The 20,010-nt window shown below is 40.9% G+C and overlaps 1 protein-coding gene across 1 annotated transcript in view; it reads right to left on the bottom strand.

Annotated features, from left to right (window-relative positions):
* The window catches only part of LOC106589776 (ankyrin repeat and fibronectin type-III domain-containing protein 1), a 133,128-nt gene that overhangs the window by 75,025 nt on the left and 38,093 nt on the right, over positions 1-20,010 (bottom strand). The window contains exons 8-12 of the mRNA XM_014180106.2: positions 14,186-14,285; positions 13,943-14,075; positions 13,630-13,746; positions 13,225-13,440; positions 865-1,031 (exon numbers count right to left, since the gene is read on the bottom strand). Of these exons, the coding sequence (XP_014035581.2) occupies positions 865-1,031; positions 13,225-13,440; positions 13,630-13,746; positions 13,943-14,075; positions 14,186-14,285 (733 nt within the window). The remainder of the gene's footprint in view (positions 1-864; positions 1,032-13,224; positions 13,441-13,629; positions 13,747-13,942; positions 14,076-14,185; positions 14,286-20,010) is intronic.

Genomic DNA, 20,010 nt, shown 5'->3' with positions numbered 1-20,010 from the left:
TACAGACAGGCCAACTCTATTACCGCCTACAATACAGACAGGCCAACCCTACTACCACCTACAATACAGACAGGCCAACCTTATTACCCCCTACAATACAGACAGGCCAACCCTATTACCCCCTACAATACAGACAGGCCAACCCTATTACCCCCTACAATACAGACAGGCCAACCTTATTACCCCCTACAATACAGACAGGCCAACTCTATTACCCCCTACAATACAGACAGGGCAACCCTATTACCACCTACAATACAGACCAACGCTATTACCACCTACAATACAGACAGGCCAACCCTATTACCCCCTACAATACAGACAGGCCAACTCTATTACCCCCTACAATACAGACAGACCAACCCTATTACCACCTCCAATACAGGCCAACCCTATTACCACCTACAATACAGACCGACCAACCCTACTACCACCTACAATACAGGGTAACCCTATTACCACCTACAATACAGACAGACCAACCCTACTACTACCTACAATACAGACCAACGCTATTACCACCTACAATACAGACAGGCCAACCCTATTACCACCTACAATACAGACAGACCAACTCTACTACCACCTACAATACATACAGACCAACCCTACTACCACCTACAATACAGACAGGCCAACCCTATTACCACCTACAATACGGACAGGCAGACAGACAGACCAAAAACAACGGTTACACAGCACAATACAGCATTATCAAATGTCAATATCACTGACCCATTTCTTTTTTAATCCATTTACAAACAATACACCAGAATGACAAAGTGAAAACATGTTTTTAGACATTTTATGTTCAAATGTATTGAAACTGAAAACCTTAAACGTCTTGCTATGGTGTGTCCTCACCTGGAGACATTGGCGTTGTCTCGTACCCGCGCATGGCACAGCATGTTGGGCATCCTCTGTTGCACCAGCACTCTGATCTGGTCTACAGAGCTGCTGAGCTTCAGGTAACCCAGGTACAGACCTGGGGTCAGGCGATGCTGGCTACGCCTCTGATAGGCCGAGATGTCCTGGAGAGAGAGGGAGGCAGGCAGGGATGAGAGAGAGATGGAGAGACAGAGGGACAGAGAGACAGATAGAGAGAGAAAGAGAGCGTGAGAGGGAAAGGGAGAATACAGGGTCAGTTGGTGAAATGTGTGTGTGTATGTGTGTGTGGACGTGTTTAACTATACTTGTTGGGACCAGTAATCCACACAAAAATAGTAAACAAACAAAAATGTGAACAACTGGGTACATTTGGTCCCTAGAAGGTCAAATGCTATTTCTAGGGGGTTTAGGGTTAAGGTTAGAATTAGTTTTAGGGTTAGAGTTAGGAGCTGGGTTACGGTTAGTGTGTGTGTGTGTGTGTGTGTGTGTGTGTGTGTGTGTACGTGTTTGTTTGTTTGCTTTTTTAGTTTTTTTTAAGGGGTGGATCATTATTGCAGATAGATTGTTGCTCCATCAATGGTATTGTCTGCATCATTTCCAATCCCCCATATATATTTTTGGGTGAACATACATATCCATATACGTACATACATACAGTTGAAGTCGTAAGTTAACATACACTTAGGTTGGAGTCATTAAAACTCGTTTTTCGACCACTCCACAATTTTCTTGTTAACAAACTATAGTTTAGGCAAGTCGGTTAGGACATCTACTTTGATGATAGCAGTGCTAGCACACAAATTCGACAGTCACAAGATGGGGACTTCAAATAGGCCTAGGGCACGTCAAGGGAACTGTAGCCTACTGTTTAGTTGGGTTAAATGGAAACTGAAACCTGGATGCTAACTGTAGGTATATAACCTCTTTACATAGCCTTGATATTAACTCCTGCGGAATAAAGCCTTTCTTGCAGTAAAATGATAGATCTACATCAAATGTAGGCTAAAGGTGTGGAGAAATGTGATTTTTTACTTTCAGCATCTTCAGAGAATGCAAATGTGCAGTTAAATACCGTCTGTAGAGGTGCTGTTTTTATCAGCTTCATAAAAACTGATATTACTTCAACCTCATAAAATATGCATCCAATGCCAAACTGAAATCTTATCAGAAACATGTTGGGTAGTTTTCACAGCTATTCTATTCTATTTCCTTACAACCGGCCAAACTGATGTAATGACAATTGAGATGTACAAATGATGGCATAAGGGTACGACGAGCGCAGATAAGAGGCAATCAGTAATTTCAATTAAGATATTAATGAGAGAGCTAGGACTGACATAGTCATAAATATTTGTTCAGCACTTTTGAAAGGTACATTGACAGAATTCAGAATATGGGCCGTTCTTACAGTTTTCTTCCTGTACACCAAGTCAGAACCGTAAGATAAATAAAGGGGGCATATAAGCAGGCAATGAAAACTCTTACAATGTTAGATGATTACATGTCTCTAAAACAGACTATATGCTACATGTGCACCACCAAGTCAGAACAGTAGGATAAGTTGTGAGGGGGAAAGGGACCAAATTATTGGGGTGAGGCACATGGGCTACTACACAACATACACTTAGTATTACTTTCTTAGTTACAGTATACATATCTCCCTGTCATCAAAGTCTGCCATTCTCTGGATGTATGGCGCTTTCAAGACAACTGGGAACTCTGGAAAAAAACAAGGTTGAATCATTGCGTCAGTGATCTTCAGGTCGGAGCTCTAGAAAGAGGTCAGAGTTCCCAACTTGGAATTCTGAGTTGGATGACCATTCAAAATGTATTTTCCCAGTCGGAGCTCGTTTGTTTCAGAGTTCGCAATTGTCTTAAACTCACTGAAGTCTGTTGCATGTGAATGTCTATCCTTTTAAGCTTGGAAAAGAGACCCTTAAACCCAGACTTGGACCACACACCCAGTCCACTGAATAGCAGGCTAGTGATTGCTTTGCAATGCTTGCAGTCAGCCACTGATTCCTTCCAAATCACTCATTGTTGAATTTGCAATTTACAACTTGTTGTGTAATGTTTATGTCCAATGGCCGATGAGCACTGATACGTTTTATCTCTAATTTCTCTTCATCATGACAAGGATTGAAAAGGATTTGCCAGAAGATTATTGACTTGATTCATGAGGATGACTGCTTGTCTAGGTAAGATTTTGAAAGCATCAGTCCAATCAAAGCTACAGTAGATATAACATGATTTGACGTAATTTTATCTGTGGCCAATGACCTTGAGCCTTCTTGGATGAACACTAATAGTGTAACTCTATGACAGTACCCAAGGGACTTACATTTTTAGATCTCCCCGTAGATTTTGCGGTGAAGTAGTTTCCCAATGAGTGACAGAACACTGAGCCAATCACGGTGCAACCAGAGAACATTACCAACCCCTACGCTCCATATTTTCCCCTGGCTGCCCCACCACCACAGAAAGCACTGAGCTAGGCTGAAACACCTACATTGGCCTGGCCTGAATGACGGGTCGCCACTGCCAGTACCTAAACGTTTTTGCTCCGCAAAGAACCAAAGATGACAGAGAACTTTACCGATGTCAACTAGATTGAAGCATTAATTCTATCGATTCATTACAATATTCTGGGCAACATATAATGACAGAAGAGAAGCTGCATGTATCTAATTATATGAAAGGTAAACAAATAACTTACCTAAATGTTGGATATTAAAAGCAGAACTTTTCTATATCAGACAACAAGACAATCCTGCACCCCCTGTGAAAAAAGTTGTTCTGCAGTCTCTGACTGTAGCCTACAAGGCATTTTCTATATTTGCGGGTTAGCGTCAGTGCAGGCCTCAGATTTTCACTTTATCACATATAGGCCTAGTTGGGTGGTTATGGATGGGTTATTAGCAATTGCAGCTGAACAAACAGCTGCCTGCGCACCACCACAACATACCTCAGAATTTGAATCACACGTCAAGTGTTTCAAAAACACATGCTCACATGTGAAATGTCAAATGTGAGTGTTCCAAAAACAGTCTCCACATGATTTCACGTTTACATTTTAGAGTCATTATATGGAAAATAACGTATCAGTGCTATGCTATATACAGTGTAAGTCGGAAGTTTACATACACTTAGGTTGGAGTCATTAAAACTCTTTTTTCAACCACTTCACAAATGTCTTGTTAAGAAACTATAGTTTTGCATGACACAAGTAATTTTTCCAACAATTGTTTGCAGACAGATTATTTCACTTATAATTCACTGTATCACAATTTCAGTGGGTCAGAAGTTTACATACACTAAGTTGAAGGTGCCTTTAAACAGCTTGGAAAATTCCAGAAAATTATGTAATGGCTTTAGAAGCTTCTGATCGGCTAATTGATCTCATTCGAGTCAATTGGAGGTGTACCTGTGGATGTATTTCAAGGCCTACCTTCAAACTCACTGCCTCTTTGCTTGACATAATGGGAACATCAAAAGAAATCAGTCAAGACCTCAGAAAAAAATGTGTAGTCTGGTTTATCCTTGGGAGCAATGTCCAAATGCCTGAAGGTACCACGTTCATCTGTACAAACAATAGTACGCAAGCATAAACACCATGGGACCACACAGCCGTCATACCGCTCAGGAAGGAGACGCGTTCTGTCTCCTAGAGATGAATGTACTTTGGTGCGAAAAGTGCAGATCAATCCCAGAACAACAGCAAAGGACCTTGTGATGATGCTGGAGGACACAGGTGCAAAAGTATCTATATCCACAGTAAAACGAGTCATATATCGACATAACCTGAAAGGCTGCTCAGCAAGGAAGAAGCCACTGATCAAAAACTGCCATAAAAAAGCCAGACTACGGTTTGCAACTGCACATAAGGATAAAAATCATACTTTTTGGAGAAATGTCCTCTGGTCTGATGAAACAAAAATAGAACTGTTTGGCCATAATGACCATCGTTATGTTTGGAGGAAAAAGGGGGAAGCTTGCAAGCCGAAGAATACCATCCCAACCGTGAAGCACGGGGGTGGCAGCATCATGTTGTGGGGGCCAACATTCACCCAACTTAGTGTGGGAAGCTTGTGGAAGGCTACCCGAAACATTTGACCCAAGTTAAACAATTTAAAGGCAATGCTACCAAATACTAATTAAGTGTATGTGAACTTCTGACCCACTGGGAATGTGATGAAAGAAATAAAAGCTGAAATAAATCATTCTCTCTACTTTTATTCTGACATTTCACATTCTTAAAATAAAGTGGTGATCCTAACTGACCTAATTTTTACTAGGATTAAATGTCAGGAATTGTGAAAAACGGAGTTTAAATGTATTTGGCTAAGGTGTATGTAAACTTCCGACTTCAACTGTATATATATATACATATATATATGTTAGGTGACCTAAACTGGGACATGTAAACACGGGCACCCTCATAGATATCATCCTGACCAACCTGCCCTCTAAATACACCTCTGCTGTCTTCAACCAGGATCTCAGCGATGACTGCCTCATTGCCTGCGTCCGTAATGGGTCTGCGGTCAAACGTCCACCCCTCATCACAGTCAAACGCTCACTAAAACACTTCAGTGAGCAGCCCTTTCTAATCGACCTGGCCCGGGTATCCTGGAAGGATATTGACTTCATTCCATCAGTAGAGGATGCCTGGTTATTCTTTAAAAGTGCTTTCCTCACCAACTTAAATATGAATGCCCCATTCAAACATTTTAGAACCAGGAATATAGCCCTTGGTTCACTCCAGACCTGACTGCCCTTGACCAGCACAAAAACATCCTGTGGCGTACTGCAATAGCATCGGATAGCCCCTGCGATATGCAACTTTTCAGGGAAGTTAGGAACCAATATACACAGGCAGTTAGGAAAGCAAAGGCTAGCTTTTTCAAACGGAAATGTGCATCCTGTAGCACAAACTCCAAAAAGTTCTGGGACACTGTAACGCCCTGGCCATAGAGAGTTTTTTTTTTTGTTCTTTATTTTGGTTAGGCCAGGGTGTTACATTGGGTGGGCGTTCTATGTTCCTTTTTCTATGTTTTGGTATTTCTTTGTTTTGGGCCATGTGTGTGGCTCCCAATCAGGCACAGCTGAAGTTCGTTGCTGCTGATTGGGAGTCACACATAAGGAGCATGTTTTTCCTTTGGGTTTTGTGGGTAATTGTTTCTGTTTAGAGTTTTGTACCTAGCAGAACTGTTTGCTGTCGTTTTTGTTCATTTTGTAGTGTTCTCTTGCTTTTTTGAATAAAAATTCTAATGATGAACACATCCTCTGCTGCACCTTGGTTCCCTCTTACAGACAGCCGTTACAGACACTGTAAAGTCCATGGAGAATAAGAGCACCTCCTCCCAGCTGCCCACTGCACTGAGGCTAGGAAACACTGTCACCACCGATAAATCCATGATAATTGAGAATTTCAATACGAATTTTCTACGGCTGGTCATGCTTTTCACCTGGCTAGCCCTACCCCGGTCAACAGCCCTGTACTCCCCACAGCAACGTTCACAAACCTCCCCAATTTCTCCTTCACCGAAATCCAGATAGCTGATGTTGTGAAAGAGTTGCAAAATCTGGACACCTACAAATCAGCTGGGCTAGACAATCTGGACCTTCTCTTTCTAAAATGATCCGCCGCAATTGTTGGAACCCCTATTACTAGCCTGTTCAAACTCTCTTTCGTATCGTCTGAGATTCCCAAAGATTGGAAAGCTGCCACGGTCATCCCCCTCTTCAAAGGGGGAGACACTCTAGACCCAAATTGCTACAGACCTATATCTTTCCTACCCTGCCTTTCTAAGGTCTTCGAAAGCCAAGTTAACAAACAGATCACCGACCATTTCAAATCCCACCGTACCTTCTCCGCTATGCAATCTGGTTTCCGAGCTGGTCATTGGTGCACCTCAGCCACGCTCAAGGTCCTAAACGATATCATAACCGCCATTGATAAAAGACAATACTGTGCAGGCGTATTCGTCGACCTGGCCAAGGCTTTTGACTCTATCAATCACCACATTCTTATCGGCAGACTCAACAGCCTTTGTTTCTCAAATGACTGCCTCGCCTGGTTCACCAACTACTTCTCATACAAAGTTCAGTATGTCAAATCGGAGGGCCTGTTGTCCGGACCTCTGGCAGTCTCTATGGGGGTGCCACAGGGTTCAATTCTAGGGCTGACTCTTTTCTCTGTATACATCAATGATGTTGCTCTTGCTGCTGATGATTCTCTGATCCACCTCTACGCAGATGACACCATTCTGTATACTTCTGGCCCTTCTTTGGACACTGTGTTAACTAACCTCCAGACAAGCTTCAATGCCATACAGCTCTCCTTTCTTGGCCTCCAACTGCTCTTAAATGCAAGAAAACTAAATGCATGTTCTTCAATCGATAGCTGCCTGCACCTGCCTGCCCATCCAGCATCACTACTCTGGACGGTTCTGAATATGTGGACAATTTCAAATACCCAGGTGTCTGGTTAGACTGTAAACTCTCCTTCCAGACTCACATTAAGCATCTCCAATCCAAAATTAAATCTAGAATCGGCTTCCTATTTTCGCAACAAAGCATCCTTCACTCATGCTGCCAAACATACCCTCGTAAAACTGACTATCCTACCGATCCTTGACTTCTGCGATGTCATTCATCAAATAGCCTCCAACACTCTACTCAGCAAATTGGAAGCAGTCTATCACAGTGCCATCCGTTTCGTCACCAAAGCCCCATATACTACCCACCACTGCGACCTGTATGCTCTCGTTGGCTGGCCCTCGCTTCATATTCGTTGCCTAACCCACTGGCTCCAGGTCATCTACAAGTCTCTGCTAGGTAAAGCCCCGCCTTAACTCAGCTCACTGGTCACCATAGCAGCACCCACCTGTAGCACACGCTCCAGCAGGTATATTTCACTGGTCACCCGCAAAGCCTATTCCTCCTTTGGCCACCCGCAAAGCCTATTCCTCCTTTGGCCACTTTTCCTTCCAGTTCTCTGCTGCCAATGACTGGAACGAATTGCAAAAATCACTGAAGCTGGAGACTTATATCTCCCTCACTAACTTAAACTTAAAACATCAGCTTTCAGAGCAGCTCACAGATCACTGCACCTATACATAACCCATCTGTAAATAGCCCATCCAACTACCTCATCCCCATTCTGTTATTTTATTTAAAAATGTTTTGCTCCTTTGCACCCCAGTATCTCTACTTGCACATTCATCTTCTGCACATCTATCACTCCAGTGTTTAATTGCTAAATTGTAATTACTTCGCCACTATGGCCTATTTATTGCCTTACCTCCCTAATCTTACTACATTTGAACACACTGTGTATAGACTTTTCTATTGTGTTATTGACTGTACATTTGTTTATTCCATGTGTAACTCTGTGTTGTTGTTTGTGTCACACTGCTTTGCTTTATCTTGGCCAGGTCGCAGTTGTAAATGAGAACTTGTTCCCAACTGGCCTACCTGGCTAAATAAAGGTGAAATAAAAATAATATATAATATATATATTCACATATACATAAACACACATATACATACATACACACATATATACATTCATACACATACATACAGTTGAAATCGGAAGTTTACATACACTTAGGTTGGAGTCATTAAAACTCGTTTTTCAACCACACATTTCTTGTTAACAAACTTTAGTTTTGGCAAGTTGGTTAGGACATCTATACACACATATACACTTTTTTTTTTAGAATATACCTTTATTATTTCCCGCAAACCCTACCACCCCTCCCCCAATTGGAGTAAACTAACAAACAATAACACTTAGGCTTCTTCCTTCAGTTATACATATTATACACATTTTACAGACACAATCTATTTTACAATAGTTATATTTTGTTTGTTTTTAGTCCTTCCTCTATTTCTGATGTCCATCCAGTTTGATTTCTATTTGTAACTGTGCTATTTCACAAACTTTCTGAACCTATATACATTTTACAGACCCCTGTATGTTTTACATTGGTTATCTTGTTATTAGTCCCACCCTTCAGCTCCATTCAACCCCTCCCATCTATCTCTCAACATCATCCATTTTGGATTTCTATTTGCCATATTTTTTTCAACTGTGCTGTGATGCTTCACAAAAGTACTGAACCTTTCTATGGTCATAGCTTTTGCAGATTGTAAATCAAAGATAAATATTTTTCTAAAATAATTATTATATTATTGATTGATTGACTATGACTTTTCAAATCACCCAGTATTGCTATCTGCATTGTTAGTTCTAGGTAAATGCTGCAATTCTTCAGCCATTCCTGGACCTGTGACCAAAAACGAGCTACATATGGACAGTACAAAAATAAATCGAATGACTCTGCCTCCTCGCAGCAAATCTGCAGAGCTGGGAAGATTGTATCCCCCATATATATAACATTCTACTGGTTGCAAGATTTTTGTATAACAATTTAAATTGAATAATTCAAAGTTTTGAATCTGGCGTTGTTTGCGTGTCAATTCATAAACCATATGCCATGGAATCGGTACATCGAAAATCTCTTCCCAACTATTTTGCAATGTATATGGCACAGCTGTCCATTTTTTGGTCCTTAAATGAAATTGGTATATGTTTTTATTCATCACAATTTTCTTTAACCATTTATGTTCTTTAATATAGGGTCAACATAAAAGTTCCTTACTTTTTCCCCCTTCTACTTGCCTCTTCCATTTTTGTGGTAATGCTGCAATTGTAATTTTGGGTAGAGCAGACATTTCCATATGTCTGTGTTAGCTGCATGTGTGACATAACTCCACCAGTCCTATTTATAATTTACAAAAATTATACCTTTTTAAACATTTTATAAAAAAATACATTTTTTTTAATCAATTAGTATATTTCAGTTTTACCACAATATTTGTTGTATTATTTGTTCTGTCTTTTCAGGTGGATTAAACTGAAATTGTAAACAACTTTCTAAGGCTTGTTTAAAAAATAACTATATTTTGGAGATGATTTCATTTTCAAATAACTGAAAGTGAACAGTTGTAATCTGAATAAAAGGAAAAAGGCCATTCTTGAACATGGGGTGAGACATTCTTACTAATTTACAAGAGAACCATTTTGGATTTAAGTATAACTTTTATATGACTGATGCATTTAGTGAGAGGTTTAATGCTTTCATATTTAATCATTTCTGCCCTACGAATTCATATTCATTAAATAAATAGGCCCTTTTAATTTTGTCTGGCTTGCCATTCCAAATAAAATGGAATATTTAATAATTGAAGAATTTAAAAAGCAGGTCACTAGTTGTAGGCAAAACCATAAGCAAATAGGTCAACTGTGATAAGACTAAAGCGTTAATCAGGGTGATTTTTCCACAAATGGACAGGTCTTTTCCTTTCCATGGTAGCAAGATCTTATCTATTTTTGCTAACTTTCTATAAAAAATGTATTGTAGTGAGATAATTTCTTTCTTTCGGGATTTGTATACCGAGTATGTCCACATCCCCGTCAGATCATTTTATTGGTAAACTACACGGTAATGTAAAAGTTATTTTTTTTTAATCCAGAGAGGTAAGCAAAAGTATCTAGATCCTCTAAGAGGCTGTGGAGGGATTCTAATTGTGGTTTCAAAAGAAAACATGAATCATCAGCATACAATGACACCTTTGTTTTTAAGCCACGGATTTCTAATCCCTTAATATTATTGTTTGATCTAATTTTAAGAGCTAACATTTCGATGCCAATAATAAATAGATATGCCGATAGTGGACAACCTTGTTTTACTCCTCTTGATAGTTTAAAACTTTCTGAGATGTAGCCATTATTTACTATTTTACACCTAGGGTTACAATACATAACTTTAACCCATTTTATAAGAGATTCTCCAAAATTGAAATATTATAGGCATTTATATATAAGTCGTACTTAATCAAAAGCCTTTTCAAAATCAGCTATGAAAACCAGGCCTGCTTTCTCTGATATTTCATAGTATTCTATTGTTTCCAGTACTTGTCTTATATTGTCTCCAATGTATCGTCCATGTAAAAAACCTGTCTAATAATATCTGACAATACCTTGTTAATTCTATGCGCCAAGCATTTAGCTAGAATTTTTGCATCACAACACTGAAGTGTAAGAGGCCTCCAATTTTTAAATGGACTGGAACTTTATATATACCACTTGGATCCTGTTTCAGTAATAATGAAATCAGACCTTGTTGTTGAGTGTCCGATAATCTACCATTTATATAGGAGTGGTTAAAACATGCTAATGGTCCTCTGAGTATATAAAAAAGAGTTTGGTATACTTTCACTGGTATGCCATCCAGCCCTAGAGTTTTCCCAGCCTTAAAGGCTTTAATTGCATCAATAAGTTCCTCCTCTGTAATTTGGCCTTCACATGAGTCTTTCTGTACAGATGTAAATTTGACATTATTAATAGGAAAAAGATCCATACAATTAGCTTCGTTTAGTGGAGATGGAGGAGGCTTTACTTCCTATTTCAAAATATCATTCTGGGAATCATGCGTGACTCCATCATTTGTAACAAGTTTCAATACCTTTTTTTGGTAGCATTTCTATGTTGACGATTGAAAATTAATTTGGTGCATTTTTCCCCATATTCCATCCAGTTTGCTTTATTTTTATATTATATTACACTGGATCTTTCTTGAATAAGTTCCTCCATTTCTTTTTCCTCTAACTTATTCAGTGCCTCTATGGTACAGTTTTTATTGCTATCTAACTGTACTGTTAGTCCTTCAATTTCCTTTGTTAATATGGACTCTTTTGATCTAAATTGCTTTTGTTTTATAGATGAGTACTGAATTGCATGGCCTCTAAAGGCACATTTAAAAGTGTCTCATACAATAAGGGGATTTGCTGTACCTACCTATGTTATTTCGGAAAAAGTCAGTTATAAATTCTTCTGTCCTAGTTATAAACAAGTTAGTAGGCTTTGATTAAATTTCCAATATCCTCGCCCACGAGGAAATTCTGTAAGAGTAATATATATGCCAATTATTTGATGATCTGACCGCATTCTCTCCCCTATCAACACTTTGTTTTACTTTTGGTGCCAGAGAGAATGACAAAAGAAAGTAATCAAGACGACTAGCTTGATTAAGCCTCCGCCATGTATATCTCACTAGGTAAGGGTATTTAAGCCTCCAGATATCCCCTAATTCCAATATATCCATGACACAGAAATACATTGTTTCTGGGATATGCAACCATTTCCTTTCTCACTCAACGCCAAAAAACACACACCACACCATCCATCCACACATACTGCACCTTCTGTTTACTGTGTTTTTATCTCCACCATGTTGAATTAGTGCTTTTGTGTTCCAATTAGTTATTTTTGAAGATAGATAGAAAAGCTATATTTTTTGTTGTTGTATTATTACAATCCATAACAGGGCTAGAATTGTGTGTATGTGTTTGTTTGTGGTAGTTATATAGTGATGAACAGTATGGTAGTGTCACGCCCTGACCATAGAGAGCCTTTTTATTCTCTATTTTGGTTAGGTCGGGGTGTGACTAGGGTGGGTAATCTAGGTTGTTTATTTCTATGTTGGCCTGGTATGGTTCCCAATCAGAGGCAGCTGTTTTTCGTTGTCTCTGATTGGGGATCATATTTAGGCAGCCATTTCCCCACTGTGTTTTGTGGGATCTTGTTTATGTGTAGTTGCCTGTGAGCACTTCATTTTCCTTCACGGTTCGTTCATTCGTTCTTTATTGTTTTTGTGCGTTTCATTCAATAAACATGTGGAACCCATATCAAGCTGCGCTTTGATCCGAATGTTATTACGACGATCGTGACAGGTAGGCTATGGTAAGGTTATGGTAAGGTTATGGTAGGGCTATGGTAAGGTTATGGTAGGGTTATGGTAGGTTTATGGTAGGTTTATGGTAGGGTTATGGTAAGGCTATGGTAAGGTTATGGTAGGGCTATGGTAAGGTTATGGTAGGGTTATGGTAGGTTTATGGCAGGGTTATAGTAGGGTTATGGTAGGCTATGGTAAGGTTATGGTAGGGTTATGGTAGGTTTATGGTAGGGTTATGGTAGGGTTATGGTAAGGCTATGGTAGGTTTATGGTAAGGTTATGGCAGGGTTATAGTAGGGTTATGGTAGGCTATGGTAAGGTTATGGTAGGGTTATGGTAGGTTTATGGTAGGGTTATGGTAGGGTTATGGTAAGGCTATGGTAAGGTTATAGTAGGGTTATGGTAGGTTAATGGTAGGGTTATGGTAAGGTTATGGTAGGTTTATGGTAGGGTTATGGTAGGGTTATAGTAGGGTTATAGTAGGTTTATGGTAAGGTTATGGTAGGTTTATGGTAAAGGTATGTTCTACCTGTATGGTAATTAGCAGTATGTCTAGTGCGTAGGGTTCTTCAGGTGTGGACAGACTCTTCCTCTGGCTTTGTAGCTTGGACACCTGCATCCACTTCCCACTGAAGAATGAGTACTGGCTCTCCATGTCCCGGATCGTCACTAGCAACACATTGCCATGACGATCCTTGATGGGTTCGTAGTGGACACGCCCCAGGTTGTGTGTCCCCAACAAGCTCTGAGAATGACATCAATCAATCAATCAATCAATCAATCAATCAATCAATCAATCAATCAATCAATCAATCAATCAATCAATCAATCAATCAATCAATAAATACTTATATCTGTATGTCTGCCTATCTACTAATCTCTGACTCACATACAACAACCCCCCACACACACACACACACACGCAGGGGTGTACCTGTAGTTGCCCAGCGGCAGCCAACATCTTCTGTCTGGCCTGTAGAGTGGAGGAGGAGGACATGGAGACAGACATACTCTGTCTCAGCCACCGCACATCCTCCCACATACACGACAACTAGAGAGAGAAAGGGGGATAGGTCGAGAGAGAGAGAGAGGGAAACAGAGAGAGAAACTGCATTATAAACATAATTGTCGAGAAATATTGAGGTACAGTAATTTGATTGAAATGCAGAATCCAGCCTGATGCACTAGTGCTAAAAAATCTCTATATATGGCTGCTGCCCTGTAATGAACTACATTACCCACAATACCTTAGTGAACCATAGGAAGTCCTGCATGAGAGAGCTGCCGTAAGAGTCATCCACCTCCACTATAGGGATCTGGTCCTCTGTGGTCACCAGTAGACTGTCTTTGTGGTACAACACTGCCGCCAGGTAAACCCCCCTACAGAACCAGCAAAATGGAACAGTCCGTCTCAGTTATACACTCCACTTGGAACAGTCCATAATGTACATCCAAGGGGTGTATTTTACACAAACACACTACTTGCTCACCTTTTGAGAGTCTTGACAAACTTGTTGGAGGAGTTAAAGAGGTGCTTGAGACTTCTGGAGACGGACTGCTTACGGCTTGGGTTCTGGAGCTTTGATGTGTCTGAGAGTAGGAGAGAGAGGAGAGAGGGAGAGAGGAGAGATGGGAGAGGAGAGAGGGAGAGATGGGAGAGGAGAGAGGAGAGTGAAGAGAGAAGAGAGGGAAAAGGAGAGTGGGGAGAGGGAAGAGGGGATTGGGGGTAAACTGATCATTTTTCTTCCTGGTAAAGAAAACATTTGACCTCTTATTTGTCTGTGTCATTACTTCTGCTGTTTTCAACTTGAACTAGTTCCTGTATGTATGTGTGTGCACTGCACTGAAAAACTCAAATGCTTTCTACTGTTTACTCAGTATTGGAATGTTGTTATTCCTTTCAAGTGGAATGCTGTTATGCATCAACTGTTCTTGATCTTAAACGAATGTCCTCTAACGGTTTATTGAGTATAGTAATTGTTGTTATTGGCTATGTTCTAAGAAGCACTGTGAATTTGACTCACTTTGTCTGAGTGAAAGAGAGTAGAGGGTGTGGAGAGAAAGGAATCAGCCGTGAAGTAGAGAGAGAGAGAGAGAAAGCACAAGAGAATGACCTTGTTTACATTGCACGTACTGTAATGACGTGTCCCTTTTTGCAATCGACTGACAATAAACAAACACAAAACAACAGTAAAAAGAGAAGGGAGGAGCGAGTCAGATATAACATGTTCTCATAGCTAATCACCTTTCAAGGTTCAGTGGCACTCCGTTGTGTTATCTGAGTCTGTTCAGCTGTCTATCCTCTACAGCCCCCTATCTACTCCCTCTCACCCCCATATCTCCACCTCTCACCCTCATCCCAAAAATGTCTGCAGCATTGAAGGTCCCTCGGGGAGAAGGGCCTTGGTCCGGGAGGTGACCAAGAACTCCATGGTCACACTGACAGAGCTCTAGAGTTCCTCTATGGAGATAAGAGAACCTTCCAGAAGGACACCCATCTCTACAGCACTCCAATAAACAGGCATTTATGGAAGAGTGGCCAGACGGAAGCCACTCCTCAGGAGAAGGCACATGACAGCCCGCTTGGAGTTTGCCAAAAGGCACCTAAAGAACTCTCAGACTACAAAAAACAAGATTCTCTGGTCTGATGAAACCAAGATTGAACTCTTTGGCCTGGATGACAAGCGTCACGTCTGGAGGAAACCTGGCACCATCCCTACAGTGAAGCATGGTGGTGGCAGCATCATGCTGTGGGGATGTTTTTCAGAGGCAGGGACTGGGAGACTAGTCAGGATTGAAGGAGCGATGAATGGAGCAAAGTTAAGAGAGATCCTTGATGAAAAACTGCTCCAGAATGTTCACCTTCCAACAGGACATGACCCTAAGCACACAGCCAAGACAACGCAAGAGTTGCTTCGGGACAAGTCTCTGAATGACCTTGAGTGGCCCAGCCAGAGGCCGGACTTGAACCCGATCGAACATCCCTGGAGAGACTTGAAAATAGCTGTGCAGCGACTCTCCCCATCCAACCTGACAGAGCTTGAGAGGATCTGCAGAGAAGAATGGGAGAACCTCCCAAATACAGGTTTGTCAAGCTTGTAGTGTCATACCCAAGAAGACGTGAAGCTGTAATCCCTGCCAAAGGTGCTTCAACAGAGTACTGAGTAAAGGGTCTGAATATTTGTACTTTGTAAATGTGATATCAGTTTTTTATAATTATGTAAAAAATAGAAATAAAAACTTTTTGCTTGGTCATTATGGGGTACTATGTGTAGATTTATGAGATTTTTTTTTTAATACATTTTAGAATAAGGCTGTAATATAATAAAATGTGGAAAAAGTCAAGAGGTCTGAATACTTTCCGAATGCACAGCACTCTCTCTTCCCTCTCTCTCTCTGTGTCTCTGAATTTTTCTGTGTTTCTCTCAATTTCAATTCAATTTCAATTTAAGGGATTTATTGGTATGGGAAACATATGTTAACATTGCCAAAGCAAGTGAAATAGATAATAAATAAAAGTGAAATAAACAAAAAAAACAGTAAACATTACACTCCAAAAGTTCCAAAAGAATAAAGACATTTCAAATGTTATATTACGTGCAAATAGTGAAAGTACAAAAGGGAAAATAAATAAACATAAATATGGGTTGTATTTACAATGGTGTTTGTTCTTCACTGGTTGCCCTATTTTTTAAATTTTATTTATTTAACTAGGCAAGTCAGTTAAGAAAAAAATCTTATTTACAATGACGGCCTACCCCAAACACTAACATGGACGACACTGGGCCAATTGCGCGCCGCCCTATGGGACTCCCAATAACGGCCGGTTGTGATACAGCCTGGAATTCAACCAGGGTCTGTAGTGATGCCTCTTGCACTGAGACGCAGTGCCTTAGACTGCTGAACCAGGGTCTGTAGTGATGCCTCTAGCACTGAGACGCAGTGCCTTAGACTGCTGAACCAGGGTCTGTAGTGATGCCTCTAGCACTGAGACGCAGTGCCTTAGACCGCTGAACCAGGGTCTGTAGTGATGCCTCTAGCACTAAGATGCAGTGCCTTAGACCGCTGAACCAGGGTCTGTAGTCATGCCTCTAGCACTGAGGCGCAGTGCCTTAGACCGCTGAACCACTCAGGAGCCCCACTCAGTAGCTTTCTTCTGACATCAGGTCACACATCTTGCTGCTGTGATGGCACACTGTGGTATTTCACCTAGTAGATGTGGGAGTTGATCAAAATTGGGTTTGTTTTCAAATTCTTTGTGGGTCTGTGTAATCTGAGGGAAATATGTGTCTCTGATATGGTCATACATTTGGCAGGAGGTTAGGAAGTGCAGCTCAGTTTCCACCTCATTTTGTGGGCAGTGATCACATAGTCTGTCTTCTCTTGAGAGCCAGGTCTGCTTACGACGGCCTTTCTCAATAGCAACACTATGCTCACTGAGTCTGTACATAGTCAAAATGTCACGATCGATATTAGAATTGTCGGACCAAAGCGCAGCGTGGTATGGTTCCATCATCTTTTATTTGAAAAGTGAAACACACAGAAAACAATAAAGCACCAAAAAAACGAAACGTGAAGCTACGTAGTGCACGCAGGAACTACACATAGACAAGATCCCACAATCACAGGTGGGGAAAGGGCTGCCTAAGTATGACCCCCAATCAGAGACAACGATAGACAGCTGACTCTGATTTGGGACCATACCCGGCCAAACTAAGAAATAAGAAAACTAGATTGCCCACCCAAATCACAAGCTTTTCTTAAGTTTGGATCAGTCACAGTGGTCAGGTATTCTGCCACTGAGTACTCTCTGTTTAGGGCCAAATAGCATTCTAGTTTGGTATGAAGGTTTTGTTCATTCTTTCCATTGTGTCAAGTAATTACAGTCATTAAAACTCGTTTTTCAACCACTCCACAAATTTCTTGTTAACAAACTATAGTTTTGGCAAGTCGGTTAGGACATCTACTTTGTGCATGACAAGTAATTTTTCCAACAATTATTTCACTTATAATTCACTGTATCACAATTCCAGTGGGTCAGAAGTTGACGTACACTAAGTTGACTGTGCCTTTAAACAGCTTGGAAAATTCCAGAAAATTATGTAATGGCTTTAGAAGCTTCTGATACGTGAATTGACATCATTTGAGTCAATTGGAGGTGTACCTGTGGCTGTATTTCAAGACCTACCTTCAAACGCAGTGCCTCTTTGCTTGACATCATGCGAAAATCAAAATAAATCAGCCAAGACCTCAGAAAACAAATTGTAGACCTCCACAAGTCTAGTTCATCCTTGGGAGCAATTTCCAAATGCCTGAAGGTACCACGTTCATCTGTACAAACAATAGTACGCAAGTATAAACACCGTGGGACCACACAGCCATCATACCGCTCAGGAAGGAGACGCGTTCTGTCTCCTAGAGATGAACGTACTTTGGTGCGAAAAGTGCAGATCAATCCCAGAAGAACAGCAAAGGACCTTGTGAAGATGCTTGAGGAAAGAGGTACAAAAGTATCTATATCCACAGTAAAACGAGTCCTATATCGACATAACCTGAAAGGCCGCTCAGCAAGGAAGAAGCCACTACTCCAAAACCGCCCCCAAAAAAGCCAGTCTACGGTTTGCAACTGCACATGGGGACAAAGATCGTCCTTTGTGAAGAAATGTCCTCTGGTCTGATAAAACAAAAATAGAACTTTGGCCATAATGACCATCGTTATGTTTGGAGTGAAAAGGGGGAGGCTTGCAAGCTGAAGAACACCATCCCAACAGTGAAGAACGGGGGTGGCAGCATCATGTTGTGGGGTTGCTTTGCTGCAGGAAGGACTGGTGCACTTCACAAATAGATGGCATCATGAGGGAGGAAAAGTATGTGGATATATATTGAAGCAACAACTCAAGACATCAGTCAGGAAGTTAAAGCTTGGTCGCAAATGGGTCTTCCAAATGGACAATGTCTCCAAGCATACTTCCAAAGTTGTGGCAAAATGGCTTAAGAACAACAAAGTCAAGGTATTGGAGTGGCCATCACAAAGCCCTGCCCTCAATCCTATAGAACATTTGTGGGCAGAACTGAAAAAGCGTGTGCGAGCAAGGAGGCCTACAAACCTGACTCAGTTACACCAGCTCTTCCAGGAGGAATGGGCCAACATTCACCCAACTTATTGTGGGAAGCTTGTGGAAGGCTACCCGAAACGTTTGACCCAAGTTAAACAATTTAAAGGCAATGCTACCAAATACTAATTGAGTGTATGTAAACTTCTGACCCAGTGGGAATGTGATAAAAAAATAAAAGCTGAAATAAATCATTCTCTCTACTATTATTCTGACATTTCACATTCTTAAAATAAAGTGGTGATCCTAACTGACCTAAAGACAGGGATTTTTTACTGGGATTAAATGTCAGGAATTGTGAAAAACAGAGTTTAAATGTATTTGGCTAAGGTGTATGATTTGTTTGGGTCTAATTGTGTTGCCTGGGGCTCTGTGGGGTCTGTTTGTATTTGTGAACAGAGCCCCAGGACCAGCTTGCTTAAGGGACTCTTCTCCTCTTTCTGTAGGTGAAGGCTTTGTTACGGAAGGTTTGGGAATTGCTTCTTTTTAGGTGGTTGTAGAATTGAACGGCTCTTTTCTGGATTTTGATAATTAGTGGGTATCGGCCTAATTCTGCCCTGCAGGCATTCGCTATTAGTCTCTCATCTACCGACTTCAGCTATAAAGTTTAGCTGTTCAAAATATAGTTAACTAGTTTAGTAGTTTTGAAAAAATATTCTCCAAAATGCTTATAGCATCCAGCAGTGTTAGAGTTTAAAAAAGTGTGTTATTTTCCTAACAGGCGAAGGTGCTGGTGACTTGCTAGGCTCAAAGTCTTGATTGGCAGTGATTAATGAGGTGAGGTTCCATCTGATCCAACTACTACTGCTGGCACAAACACAGACAGACAGACAGACAGACAGACAGACAGACAGACAGACAGACAGACAGACAGACAGACAGACAGAGTGTGTGTGTGTGTGTGTGTGTGTGTGTGTGTGTGTGTGTGTGTGTGTGTGTGTGTGTGTGTGTGTGTGTGTGTGTGTGTGTGTGTGTGTTGTCGCTCTGTCTGTCTGGGAACACAGGGTGTAGTGTTTCCCACACACCCCTCTCTCTGTGCTGTACTGGCAGTGTAGGTCCTCTCAGCTCCACATATACACATCAGAAATGAAGATAACCTATTTGGTCCCTGCCCTCTATAGTGGTGGCATTATACCAACCTCTGATTCATTATAGTGGTGGTATTATACCTTTTTCTCTCCAAAACTCTTGAACGTGCCGTC

This window comes from Salmo salar, chromosome ssa28 (assembly GCF_905237065.1).
Source record: "Salmo salar chromosome ssa28, Ssal_v3.1, whole genome shotgun sequence".
Lineage (NCBI taxonomy): Eukaryota > Metazoa > Chordata > Actinopteri > Salmoniformes > Salmonidae > Salmo > Salmo salar.
The sequence above is the reverse complement of the archived record's forward strand: the minus strand, read 5'-3'. Positions and strand labels throughout refer to the sequence as shown.